This window comes from Musca autumnalis, unplaced genomic scaffold (genome assembly GCF_047663935.1).
Source record: "Musca autumnalis isolate F117 unplaced genomic scaffold, ASM4766393v1 scaffold_3, whole genome shotgun sequence".
Taxonomy (NCBI): Eukaryota; Metazoa; Arthropoda; class Insecta; order Diptera; family Muscidae; genus Musca; species Musca autumnalis.
Genome location: NW_027411866.1, coordinates 230,935,530 through 230,949,732, shown reverse-complemented (window position 1 = coordinate 230,949,732; position 14,203 = coordinate 230,935,530). Strand labels below are relative to the sequence as shown.

At 34.7% G+C, this 14,203-nt stretch overlaps 1 protein-coding gene across 2 annotated transcripts in view; it reads right to left on the bottom strand.

The window, feature by feature from the left end:
• Positions 1 to 324: 324 nt before the first annotated feature.
• LOC141397217 (fatty acyl-CoA reductase wat-like) overlaps positions 325 to 14,203 on the bottom strand; it is a 51,916-nt gene continuing 38,037 nt past the window's right edge. For both annotated transcript variants that reach the window (XM_073973297.1, XM_073973298.1), the window contains exons 2-7: positions 11,038 to 11,474; positions 10,775 to 10,970; positions 10,318 to 10,703; positions 873 to 943; positions 690 to 815; positions 325 to 625 (exon numbers count right to left, since the gene is read on the bottom strand). In XM_073973297.1, the coding sequence (XP_073829398.1) occupies positions 409 to 625; positions 690 to 815; positions 873 to 943; positions 10,318 to 10,703; positions 10,775 to 10,970; positions 11,038 to 11,474 (1,433 nt within the window). In that variant the 3' untranslated portion in view covers positions 325 to 408. The remainder of the gene's footprint in view (positions 626 to 689; positions 816 to 872; positions 944 to 10,317; positions 10,704 to 10,774; positions 10,971 to 11,037; positions 11,475 to 14,203) is intronic.

Below are 14,203 nucleotides of genomic sequence, written 5' to 3'. Positions count from 1 at the left end.
ATTGGATTTCATTTGACGTTTGAGCAATGAAATTGACAGTTGAAATCGAGTGGATTTCGTAAATGTAAACATAGTATAAGACCATATATAGGTAAGTCATGTTTTTTAGGTCAAGTCAAGAGAATAAATTTCTGGATTTCTGAAAGATTTTTAGCGGCATCCAAAAATGTCGCAAAACGTGAATTTCTTAATGATTTTTAGGGCATTCGAGATGCCACAGAACGTGGATTTTTTTAAGATTTTTTCGGGGACATCCAAGAGGCCACAGAACGCGGATTACATAAATATTCTTATAGGCCATTTAGATATGAGTTCATTAGCCGGTTTAGCACATTATCAGCGAGCACAAAATGTGCAGTTCTTTATTACATTTGTCAAGTTATACAATTTCCATTATTACACACTTAATTACACAATTACGGTTCTATAAATATAGCGCAACATATAATAAAGTATCGAATATTTCACGATATAATCCAGGACCACATAAATACGCAAACGTAAGTGGGCTTGAGGTGATGCCACTGGCGGTTCCTTAAGTAGAAATTGTTTAGCACCTTTAATGCCATTCTCAAGGAACGTCTTTTTGTTCATATCAATGTAATGCATGAAACCAAAGGTTGGCCTAAAAAGAAGACAAATTTCAGAATTATTTCAATTTGCCATATCTAATTGTATTTCAAACATACCGTTCATCATCACCTACTAGATCCTCCAAGGCCAGTAGCCTTGTGTTAATGAAATTCCATTCAGTATTTATGAACAATTCCAGGGAATTTTTGGTGCAAAAAATGCGTCTCTGCAGTTTCATTAACCTGAAAGTGGAGGGACATATTTATTAAGGACTTTTTTATTGCTCCATTTGAACATACAATGGAGGATATTTGGTGAAACTTAGTAAAAAATCAAAAAAGAGAGCCGGTAATATTTGGAAGAAGAACACCTGGAAATATGAAAAAAATAATTAGTTATTTAGGAAATCCTAAAGAGGAATTTGTAAAAAAAACTTATAGAAGCTCTTTAGAAGAAACATGGATTTTTGAAACGTGGATTTTTTAAATATTTTCATTACTCCACAGAAAGTGAATTTTTAAAGCTTTTTAGCAGCCACAAAACGTGGATTTTTTTTAAAGATTTTTAGGACCCTACAAAGACCCCACAAAACGAGGTTGATTTAACGATTTTTAGGACTCTACAAAGACCCAACAAAACGTGGATTTTTTAACGATTTCTAGGACCCCACAAATACCCACATAACGTGGATTTTTTAAAGATTTTTAAACCCCTACAAAGATCCCACAAAACGTGGATTTTTTAAAGATTTTTAAACCCCTACAAAGATCCCACAAAACGTGGATTTTTTTAAGATTTTGAAACACCTACAAAAATCCCACAAAACGTGGATTTTTTAAAGATTTTTAAACCCCTACAAAGATCCCACAAGACGTGGATTTTTTAAAAATTTTTAAAACCCTACAAAGATCCCACAAAACGTGGATTTTTAAAGATTTTTAAACCCCTACAAAGATCCCACAAAACGGGGATTTTTAAAGATTTTTAAACCCCTACAAAGATCCCACAAAACGGGGATTTTTAAAGATTTTTAAACCCCTACAAAGATCCCACAAAACGGGGATTTTTAAAGATTTTTAAACCCCTACAAAGATTTTTAAACCCCTACAAAGATCCCACAAAACGTGGATTTTTTAAAGATTTTTAAACCCCTACAAAGATCCCACAAAACGTGGATTTTTTAAAGGTTTTTAAACCCCTACAAAGATCCCGCAAAACGTGGATTTTTTAAAGATTTTTAAAACCCTACAAAGATCCCACAAAACGTGGATTTTTTAAAGGTTTTTAAACCCCTACAAAGATCCCGCAAAACGAGGATTTTTTTAAGATATTTAAAACCCTACAAAGATCCCACAAAACGGGGATTTTTTAAAGATTTTTAAACCCCTACAAAGATCCCACAAGACGTGGATTTTTTAAAAATTTTTAAAACCCTACAAAGATCCCACAAAACGTGGATTTTTAAAGATTTTTAAACCCCTACAAAGATCCCACAAAACGGGGATTTTTAAAGATTTTAAACCCCTACAAAGATTTTTAAACCCCTACAAAGATCCCACAAAACGGGGATTTTTAAAGATTTTAAACCCCTACAAAGATTTTTAAACCCCTACAAAGATCCCACAAAACGTGGATTTTTTTTAAGATTTTTAAACACCTACAAAAATCCCACAAAACGTGGATTTTTAAAGATTTTTAAACCCCTACAAAGATCCCACAAAACGGGGATTTTTAAAGATTTTTAAACCCCTACAAAGATCCCACAAAACGGGGATTTTTAAAGATTTTTAAACCCCTACAAAGATTTTTAAACCCCTACAAAGATCCCACAAAACGTGGATTTTTTAAAGATTTTTAAACCCCTACAAAGATCCCACAAAACGTGGATTTTTTAAGATTTTTAAACACCTACAAAAATCCCACAAAACGTGGATTTTTAAAGATTTTTAAACCCCTACAAAGATCCCACAAAACGGGGATTTTTAAAGATTTTTAAACCCCTACAAAGATCCCACAAAACGGGGATTTTTAAAGATTTTTAAACCCCTACAAAGATTTTTAAACCCCTACAAAGATCCCACAAAACGTGGATTTTTTAAAGGTTTTTAAACCCCTACAAAGATCCCGCAAAACGTGGATTTTTAAAAGATTTTTAAAACCCTACAAAGATCCCACAAAACGGGGATTTTTTAAAGATTTTTAAACCCCTACAAAGATCCCACAAGACGTGGATTTTTTAAAAATTTTTAAAACCCTACAAAGATCCCACAAAACGTGGATTTTTAAAGATTTTTAAACCCCTACAAAGATCCCACAAAACGGGGATTTTTAATGATTTTTAAACCCCTACAAAGATTTTTAAACCCCTACAAAGATCCCACAAAACGTGGATTTTTTAAAGGTTTTTAAACCCCTACAAAGATCCCGCAAAACGTGGATTTTTTAAAGATTTTTAAACCCCTACAAAGATCCCACAAAACGTGGATTTTTTAAAGATTTTTAAACCCCTACAAAGATCCCACAAAACGTGGATTTTTTAAAGATTTTTAAACCCCTACAAAGATCCCACAAAACGTGGATTTTTTAAAGATTTTTAAACCCCTACAAAGATCCCACAAAACGTGGATTTTTTAAAAGATCCCACAAAACGTGGATTTTTTAAAGATTTTTAAACCTCTACAAAGATCCCACAAAACGTGGATTTTTTAAAAGATCCCACAAAACGTGGATTTTTTAAAGATTTTTAAACCCCTACAAAGATCCCACAAAACGTGGATTTTTTAAAGATTTTTAGGGCCCTACAAAGATCCCACAGAACGTGGATTTTTTAAAGATTTTTAGGACCCTACAAAGATCACACAAAACGTGAATTTTTTTAAGATTTTTAGGACCCTACAAAGATCACACAAAACGTGAATTTTTTTAAGATTTTTAGGACCCTACAAAGATCACACAAAACGTGGATTTTTAAAAGATTTTTTAACCCCTACAAAGATCCCACAAAACGTGGATTTTTTAAAGATTTTTAAACCCCTACAAAGACCCCATAAAACGAGGATTTTTTTAAAGATTTTTAAACCCCTACAAAGACCCCACAAAACGAGGATTTTTTAAAGATTTTTAGGGCCCTACAAAGACCCCACAAAACGTGGATTTTAATAAATATTTTTAGGGCCCTACAAAGATCCCACAGAACGTGGATTTTTTAAAGACTTTTAGGACCCTACAAAGATCCCACAAAACGTGGATTTTTTAAAGATTTTTAGGGCCCTACAAAGATCCCACAGAACGTGGATTTTTTAAAGATTTTTAGGACCATACAAAGATCCCACAGAACGTGGATTTTTTAAAGATTTTTAGGACCCTACAAAGATCACACAAAACGTGAATTTTTTTAAGATTTTTAGGACCCTACAAAGATCACACAAAACGTGAATTTTTTTAAGATTTTTAGGACCCTACAAAGATCACACAAAACGTGGATTTTTAAAAGATTTTTTAACCCCTACAAAGATCCCACAAAACGTGGATTTTTTAAAGATTTTTAAACCCCTACAAAGACCCCATAAAACGAGGATTTTTTTAAAGATTTTTAAACCCCTACAAAGACCCCACAAAACGAGGATTTTTTAAAGATTTTTAGGGCCCTACAAAGACCCCACAAAACGTGGATTTTAATAAATATTTTTAGGGCCCTACAAAGATCCCACAGAACGTGGATTTTTTAAAGACTTTTAGGACCCTACAAAGATCCCACAAAACGTGGATTTTTTAAAGATTTTTAGGGCCCTACAAAGATCCCACAGAACGTGGATTTTTTAAAGATTTTTAGGACCATACAAAGATCCCACAAAACGTGGATTTTTTAAAGATTTTTAGGACCCTACAAAGATCACACAAAACGTGGATTTTTTAAAGATTTTTTGGAACCCTACAAAGATCACACAAAACGTGGATTTTTTAAAGATTTTTAGGACCCTACAAAGGTCCCACAAAACGTGGATTTTTTAAAGATTTTTAAACCCCTACAAAGATCCTACAAAACGTGGATTTTTTAAAGATTTTTAAACCCCTACAAAGATCCCACAAAACGTGGATTTTTTAAAGATTTTTAAACCCCTACAAAGATCCCACAAAACGTGGATTTTTTAAAGATTTTTAAACCCCTACAAAGATCCCACAAAACGTGGATTTTTTTAACGATTTTTAGCATTCTACAAAGATCCCACAAAACGTGGATTTTTTAAAGATTTTTAGCATCCTACAAAGATCCCACAAAACGTGGATTTTTTAAAGATTTTTAGCATCTTACAAAGATCCCACAATACGTAGATTATTTAAAGATTTTTAGGAGCCTCCAAAGATCCCAAAGATGTTTAAGATACTACAAAGACCCCACAAAACGTGGATTTTTTATGATTTTTAGTATCCCACAAAAAGTGGATTTTTAAAGATTTTTAAACGCCTACAAAGATCCCACAAAACGGGGATTTTTAAAGATTTTTAAACCCCTACAAAGATTTTTAAACCCCTACAAAGATCCCACAAAACGTGGATTTTTTAAAGGTTTTTAAACCCCTACAAAGATCCCGCAAAACGTGGATTTTTTAAAGATTTTTAAACCCCTACAAAGATCCCACAAAACGTGGATTTTTTTAAAAGATCCCACAAAACGTGGATTTTTTAAAGATTTTTAGGACCCTACAAAGATCACACAAAACGTGGATTTTTTAAAGATTTTTAGGACCCTACAAAGATCACACAAAACGTGGATTTTTTAAAGATTTTTAGGACCCTACAAAGATCCCACAAAACGTGGATTTTATAAAGACTTTTAGGACCCTACAAAGATCCCACAAAACGTGGATTTTTTAAAGATTTTTGGACCCTACAAAGATCCCACAAAACGTGGATTTTTTAATGATTTTTGGACCCTACAAAGATCCCACAAAACGTGGCTTTTTTAAAGATTTTTAGGACCCTACAAAGTTCACACAAAACGTGGATTTTTTAAAGATTTTTAGGACCCTACAAAGATCACACAAAACGTGGATTTTTTAAAGATTTTTAGGACCCTACAAAGATCACACAAAACGTGGATTTTTTAAACGTGGATTTTTAAAGATTTTTAGGACCCTACAAAGATCACACAAAACGTGGATTTTTTAAAGACTTTTAGGACCCTACAAAGATCCCACAAAACGTGGATTTTTTAAAGATTTTTAGGACCCTACAAAGATCCCACAAGACGTGGATTTTTTAAAGACTTTTAGGACCCTACAAAGATCCCACAAAACGTGGATTTTTTAAAGATTTTTATACCCCTACAAAGATCCCACAAAACGTGGATTTTTTAAAGATTTTTAAACCCCTACAAAGATCCCACAAAACGTGGATTTTTTAAAGACTTTTAGGACCCTACAAAGATCCCACAAAACGTGGATTTTTTAAAGATTTTTAAATCCCTACAAAGATCCCACAAAACGTGGATTTTTAAAGATTTTTAAACCCCTACAAAGATGCCACAAAACGTGGATTTTTTAAAGATTTTTAAACCCCTACAAAGATCCCACAAAACGTGGATTTTTTAAAGACTTTTAGGACCCTACAAAGATCCCACAAAACGTGGATTTTTTAAAGATTTTCAAACCCCTACAAAGATCCCACAAAACGTGGATTTTTTAAAGATTTTTAAACCCCTACAAAGATCCCACAAAACGTCGATTTTTTAAAGACTTTTAGGACCCTACAAAGATCGCACAAAACGTCGATTTTTTAAAGACTTTTAGGACCCTACAAAGACCACACAAAACGTGGATTTTTTAAAGACTTTTAGGACCCTACAAAGACCACACAAAACGTGGATTTTTTAAAGACTTTTAGGACCCTACAAAGATCCCACAAAACGTGGATTTTTTAAAGATTTTTAAACCCCTACAAAGATCCCAAAAAACGTCGATTTTTTAAAGACTTTTAGGACCCTACAAAGATCACACAAAACGTGGATTTTTTAAAGACTTTTAGGACCCTACAAAGATCCCACAAAACGTGGATTTTTTTAAAGACTTTTAGGACCCTACAAAGATCCCACAAAACGTGGATTTTTTAAAGAATTTTTAGGACCCTACAAGGATCCCACAAAACGTGGATTTTTTAAAGACTTTTAGGACCCTACAAGGATCCCACAAAACGTGTATTTTTTAAAGACTTTTAGGGCCCTACAAAGATCCCACAAAACGTGGATTTTTTTAAGACTTTTAGGGCCCTACAAGGATCCCACAAAACGTGGATTTTTTAAAGAATTTTTAGGACCCTACAAGGATCCCACAAAACGTGGATTTTTAAAGACTTTTAGGACCCTACAAAGATCCCACAAAACGTGGCTTTTTTTTAAAGATTTTTAGGACCCTACAAAGATCCCACAAAACGTAGATTTTTTAAAGATTTTTAGGACCCTACAAAGACCCCACAAAACGTGGATTTTTTAAAGATTTTTGGGACCCTACAAAGACCCCACAAAACGTGGATTTTTTAAAGATTTTTAGCATTCTACAAAAAGACCACGAAACGTGGATTTTTTAAAGATTTTAGGGCCATACAAAGATCACACAAAACGTGATTTTTTTTAAGATTTTTAGGAACCTGCAAAGAGCAAAAAAAACGTGGATTTTTTAAAGATTTTAAGGACCCTACAAAGACTCAACAAAACGTGGATTTTTTAAAGATTTTTAGGGCCCTACAAAGATCAAAGATTTTTTAGGACCCTACAAAGACCTCACAAAAGGTGGATTTTTTAAAGATTTTTAGGACCCTACAAAGACCCCACAAAACGTGGATTTTTAAAGATTTTTAGGACCCTACAAAGACCCCACAAAACGTGGATTTTTAAAGATTTTTTAGGACCCTACAAAGACCCCACAAAACGTGGATTTTTTAAAGATTTTTAGGACCCTATAAAGACCCCACAAAACTTGGATTTTTTAAAGATTTTTTAGGACCCTACAAAGACCCCACAAAACGTGGATTTTTTAAAGATTTTTTAGGACCCTACAAAGACCCCACAAAACGTGGATTTTTTAAAGATTTTTTAGGACCCTAAAAAGACCCCCAATAAGGTGGATTTTTTAAAGATTTTTAGGACCCTACAAAGACTCCACAAAACGTGGATTTTTTAAAGATTTTTAGGACCCTTCAAAGACCCCACAAAACGTGGATTTTTTAGGACCCTACAAAGACCCCACAAAACGTGGATTTTTAAAGAGTTGTAGGACCCTACAAAGACCTCACAAAACGTGGATTTTTTAAAGATTTTTTAGGACCCTACAAAGACCTCACAAAACGTGGATTTTTTAAAGATTTGTAGGACCCTACAAAGACCCCACAAAACGTGGATTTTTTAAAGATTTTTTAGGACCCTACAAAGACCCCACAAAACGTGGATTTTTTAAAGATTTTTTAGGACCCTACAAAGACTCCACAAAACGTGGATTTTTTAAAGATTTGTAGGACCCTACAAAGACCCCACAAAACGTGGATTTTTTAAAGATTTTTTAGGACCCTAAAAAGACCCCCAATAAGGTGGATTTTTTAAAGATTTTTAGGACCCTACAAAGACTCCACAAAACGTGGATTTTTTAAAGATTTTTAGGACCCTACAAAGACCCCACAAAACGTGGATTTTTTAAAGATTTTTAGGACCCTACAAAGACTCCACAAAACGTGGATTTTTTAAAGATTTTTAGGACCCTACAAAGACCCCACAAAACGTGGATTTTTTAAAGATTTTTTAGGACCCTACAAAGACTCCACAAAACGTGGATTTTTTAAAGATTTTTAGGACCCTACAAAGACCCCACAAAACGTAGATTTTTTAAAGATTTTTTAGGACCCTACAAACACCCCACATTACGTGGATTTTTAAAGATTTTTAGGACACTACAAAGACCCCACAAAACGTGAATTTTTTAAAGACTTTTACGACCCTACAAAGATCCCACAAGACGTGCATTTTTTAAAGACTTTTAGGACCCTACAAAGATCCCACAAAACGTGAATTTTTTAAAGACTTTTAGGACCCTACAAATATCCCACAAGACGTGGATTTTTTAAAGACTTTTAGGACCCTACAAAGATCCCAAAAAAACGTGAATTTTTTAAAGACTTTTAGGACCCTACAAAGATCCCACAAGACGTGCATTTTTTAAAGACTTTTAGGACCCTACAAAGATCCCACAAAACGTGGATTTTTAAAGACTTTTAGGACCCTACAAAGATCCCAAAAAAACGTGAATTTTTTAAAGACTTTTAGGACCCTACAAAGATCCCACAAGACGTGCATTTTTTAAAGACTTTTAGGACCCTACAAAGATCCCACAAAACGTGGATTTTTAAAGACTTTTAGGACCATACAAAGATCCCACAAAACGTGGATTTTTAAAGACTTTTAGGACCCTACAAAGATCCCACAAAACGTGGATTTTTAAAGACTTTTAGGACCCTACAAAGATCCCAAAAAACGTGAATTTTTTAAAGACTTTTAGGACCCTACAAAGATCCCACAAGACGTGCATTTTTTAAAGACTTTTAGGACCCTACAAAGATCCCACAAAACGTGGATTTTTTAAAGATTTTTAGGACCCTACAAAGATCCCACAAAACGTGGATTTTTAAAAAATTTTTAGGACCCTACAAAGATCCCACAAAACGTGGATTATTTAAAGATTTTTAGAACCATAAAAAGATCCCACAAAACGTGGATTTTTTAAAGATTTTTAGAACCATAAAAAGATCCCACAAAACGTTGATTTTTTTAAAGATTTTTAGGACCCTACAAAGATCACACAAAACGTGGATTTTTTAAAGATTTTTAGCGCCATACAAAGATCCCACAAAACGTGGATTTTTTAAAGATTTTTAGGACCCTACAAAGATCACACAAAACCTGGATTTTTTAAAGATTTTTTAGGACCCTACAAAGATCACACAAAACGTGGATTTTTTAAAGATTTTTAGCGCCATACAAAGATCCCACAAAACGTGGATTTTTTAAAAATTTTTAGGACCCTACAAAGATCCCACAAAACGTGGATTTTTTAAAGATTTTTAGGACCCTTCAAAGATCCCACAAAACGTGGATTTTTCAAAGATTTTTAGGACCCTACAAAGTTCACACAAAACGTGGATTTTTTAAAGATTTTTAGGACCCTACAAAAATTCCACAAAACGTGGATTTTTTAAAGATTTTTAGGACCCTACAAAGATCCCACAAAACGTGGATTTTTAAAGATTTTTAGGACCCTACAAAGATCACACAAAACGTGGATTTTTTAAAGATTTTTTAGGACCCTACAAAGATCACACAAAACGTGGATTTTTTAAAGATTTTTTAGGACCCTACAAAGATCACACAAAACGTGGATTTTTTAAAGATTTTTTAGGACCCTACAATGATCACAAAAAACGTGGATTTTTTAAAGATTTTTAGGACCCTACAAAGATCACAAAAAACGTGGATTTTTTAAAGATTTTTAGGGCCCTACAAAGATCACACAAAACCTGGATTTTTTAAAGATTTTTTAGGACCCTACAAAGATCACAAAACACGTGGATTTTTTAAAGATTTTTAGGACCCTTCAAAGATACAAAAAAACTTGGATTTTTTAAAGATTTTTAGGAACCTACAAAGAACCCAACAAAACATGGATTTGTTAAAGATTTTTAGGACCGTTTCAAACTTCAACTCACCCTTATATAATGCCACACATCACATCGCGTTATACCGCCCTGTGGTACCCAAATACATTTCTCAAAAGGATTGTCCAATATGACTTTTTTACCCATTTCAATCAATTCTCCAGTACTGATTGCATTCATTTTGGAGTTTGAACAATGGAAAACCTCTACACCATCAATTAACTTCTCTGCCTCCTCCTTAGCTGGCTGTGTTGCGATTTTATAGGCGGTCAACAGCAATGCTCGTACACAAAAATCGACGGGTATAAAATCGGGAATACAATCGGGATTGCCATTATTCGTGCGCATTATACCAACACCACAGGCCACCAACATACCAATTGGTCCATTGAAATTGTCAACCCAACCTGGGTACGGCTCTTCTATAGAGGAGATAACTGAAAATGGTAAAAAGTTAGTGAAGTTATTAAAGAGTTTCTTAAGAAGCTTTTGATGAGCACAATTTTACCTATCGAAGGACGGAAAATGCCCACTGGCAGTTTTGTTCGATATTCTCTTATGATTTGCTCAGCTAAACTTTTCGTAAAGGTATAGGTGTTGGGATGATTTTCACCATATTTGCGAAATAAAACATCCAAAGTTTCATCATCGTAGGTCTCGGCCAATTTGATTGTTGTGCGCCAATCAGCATAGGGTGGATAGAGCTTTAATAAAAACACACACACATTATTTATTCCTCAAAGGAATGAATATTTTTTGCTTACAACTTACCCTCTCTTCAACGGTCCTTTGATCCGGATGGGCATATGTTGTGGAAACATGTATAAATGCTTTTAGCTTCGGCATATGTTCCGCAATTTTTACCATCTCATGTGTACCACGTGTATTCATAAAGACGGAATTCTTAAAATTGTCATCAAACCGCACACAAGCAGCCACGTGAAATATCAAATTGACATTTTCAAGTTTCTTTAGATTTTCCGCCGATATACCCAATCCCAATTCGGTGCAATCACCTTCGATGGGAAATATTCTGGTAAACGACTCTGGATGTTCCTCACGAGCTCGACGAAATAGATACGAATTCAATAGTTCTTCCAATCTTTCATGGGGCGTTTTACCTTTTTTGCTGCGTATTAGAATGAAAATCTTACCAAAATTCGGCACGCATCGCAGCAACTTTTCAATTAATGCTTTACCAATGTAACCTAAAAGATTAAGATTTTACAATAGGGTGATGACATTTTTGTTTTTTTTTTTTTAATATTTTTAGCCACCAATAAATATTTATGGATTTTTAAAAATATTTTTTGGCCGCCAAGCCAATAAATCTTTTGGATAAAAAAAGTAACAACAATAAATATTTTTGAATTTTTTAAAAAAAAAAATTTTGATCATAAATAAATACTTTTGAATTTCTTAAAAAATATTTTGCCAACAATAAATATTTTTGAATTAAAAAAAAATAATGTTGACTGTATTATTTTTTTGTTTTGATTATTTAAGAAATACTTTTTGATTTTTTAAAAATATATTTTATCCACAATAAATATTTTCAGATTTTTTTTAATAAATACAAAGTTGATTAATTTTGGATTTAAAAAGGGAACTGATAAAGTTGTTTGGTGAGAAGTGAAACTTAGTCTTCCCTACCTCCGCCCGCAACTAATAAATTTCATATATATATTGAATTATTCAAATATTTGTATACAACAAAATATAGGTGTTAGCTGAAATAAAGACACGATTTAAAAAAATATTCATGAATTTATTAAAAAAAAACATTTTTGGCAGCAAATTAACAATTTTGGATTTTTAGAAAATATTTTTGACTTTCTAATAAAAACATATATACAATAAATATTTTTAATTTTTTCAATATTTTCGGTTGAATTGGTTATATTTTTGAAATATTTTTGAATTTTCTTTTTGTCACCACTAAATAGATTTGAATTTAAAAAAAAAAAACAAGTAAGAAAAGCGTTAAGTTCGGCCGGGCCGAACTTTTTATACCCTCCACCACGAAGTGTATTGAAGTGAATAGGAACAATTAGTTTTATTTCGTTTATGAAAGTACTGGGTGACGTAGGGGATGGAAGATACCAAGGAACGGTCCTGACCGGTTTTAACATGGCAAAGCCCAGGATTTATCTTGGTCCCTCTTTCATCTCAAGTGGACACTGACCTCCCCGTGGTGTCACCTGGGGAACTGCCTTTAACACCCGTTAAAGGTAGTGAGCTAACATGTGCCGCGCGTTCACCCATAAGAACGTTAAAAACTTGGGTTTGGGCGTCGGGTTAGTAACCCTCCCCTAGAAAAAACAGCCTACTATGAAAAAACGAAAGAAAAGAAAAACAAACCCCTCTAAAGTTGACGAACCCCGCAAACGTTTCAAGGACCATGATCTGCGAATCTGCACCTGGACTGTTCGCACTCTTTATAGAGAAGGTGCAGTCTTCGCATTGGCAGACGTACTTGAAAAGTACAAGGCCGATATTACTGCCATACAGGAAATACGATGGATTGGGAAAGGCGTCACAACAACACCTAAAGGTGACGCACTGTATTATAGCTGCCATGACGTAAAGCATGAGTTTGGTTGCGGATTCGTAGTTAGTCGGAGACTAAAACATCTGGTATCCAGCTTCACCCCAGTGAATGAAAGACTTGCTGCAATTCGAATAAAAGCTAAATTCTTCAACATCAGCTTTATTTGCGCTCATGCTCCCACTGAAGAAAAGGACGAACAGACCAAAGATATATTTTACGAGCGCTTAGAAGAAACATATGACCGTTGCCCTGCCCATGACATTAAAATCATTCTAGGCGATTTTAATGCCAAAATTGGAAAGGAGAATATCTTTGGCCCAACAGTCGGGAAATTCAGTCTCCACAGTGAAACATCTGACAATGGTATGTGGCTGATAGACTTTGCAGCTGCAAAAAACATGGTAGTTAGCAGTACCAGATTTAATCATCTCGATATTCATAAGGGCACCTGGCTGTCCCCAGATCAAAGAACAAGTAATCAAATTGATCATGTTGTGATAGATGGAAGACATTCATCCAGCGTGTTGGATGTACGATCGTTCCGAGGCGCAAACATTGATTCGGACCACTATCTTGTTGCAGCAAAGGTACGTACCCGTCTAAACGTTGCAAATAAAGCACGAACAGACACAACGCGGAAGTTGGACATCGATAGGCTGCAAACACAACAGATAGCCACAGCATATTCCACTCAACTAGCCCAATTGCTTAACGCGAGCACTCCTTGTCCCGATAACATAACAACACAATGGCAAAATATTGCCCACTCCATGCAAACAGCCGCAAAATCCATACTTGGATTCCAGAGACCTCCACAAAGGAATTCATGGTATGACCAGGAGTGCCGTGCTGCTACCGAAGATAAAAATGCGGCATATAGAGCTACTTTAAAGAAAAGGAGAGAAGAGAAACGTCTTTTCCGCAAGAAAAAGAGAGAGATGGAAAAGCGGGAGTGTGAAAAAATCGAGATGTACAGGAGCCAGAATGAAGTCCGAAAATTCTACCAAAGAGTGAAACATCAAACAGATGTCTTTGGTACAGGCACATCCTCCTGTAGAGACCAGCAAGGTAATCTGGTAACAGATACAGATAGCGTGCTCAGGATATGGAAGGAACATTTCTCCAATCTGCTGGTGTCCAATAGTGGCGAAGACGATGATACCGCAGATCCAATCCCAGAAGATGGTATAGAATGTATACCACCCGGCCAAGATGAGGTAAAAACAGCAATCAACCGGCTGAAGAATAATAAAGCAGCAGGAGCCGATGGCTTACCAGCCGAGCTGTTCAAAACCGGAGGCGACACGCTGATAAGGTGTATTCAACAGCTAGTTAGTACCATCTGGCAGGAAGAACGAGTACCCGACGATTGGAACCTGAGTATAC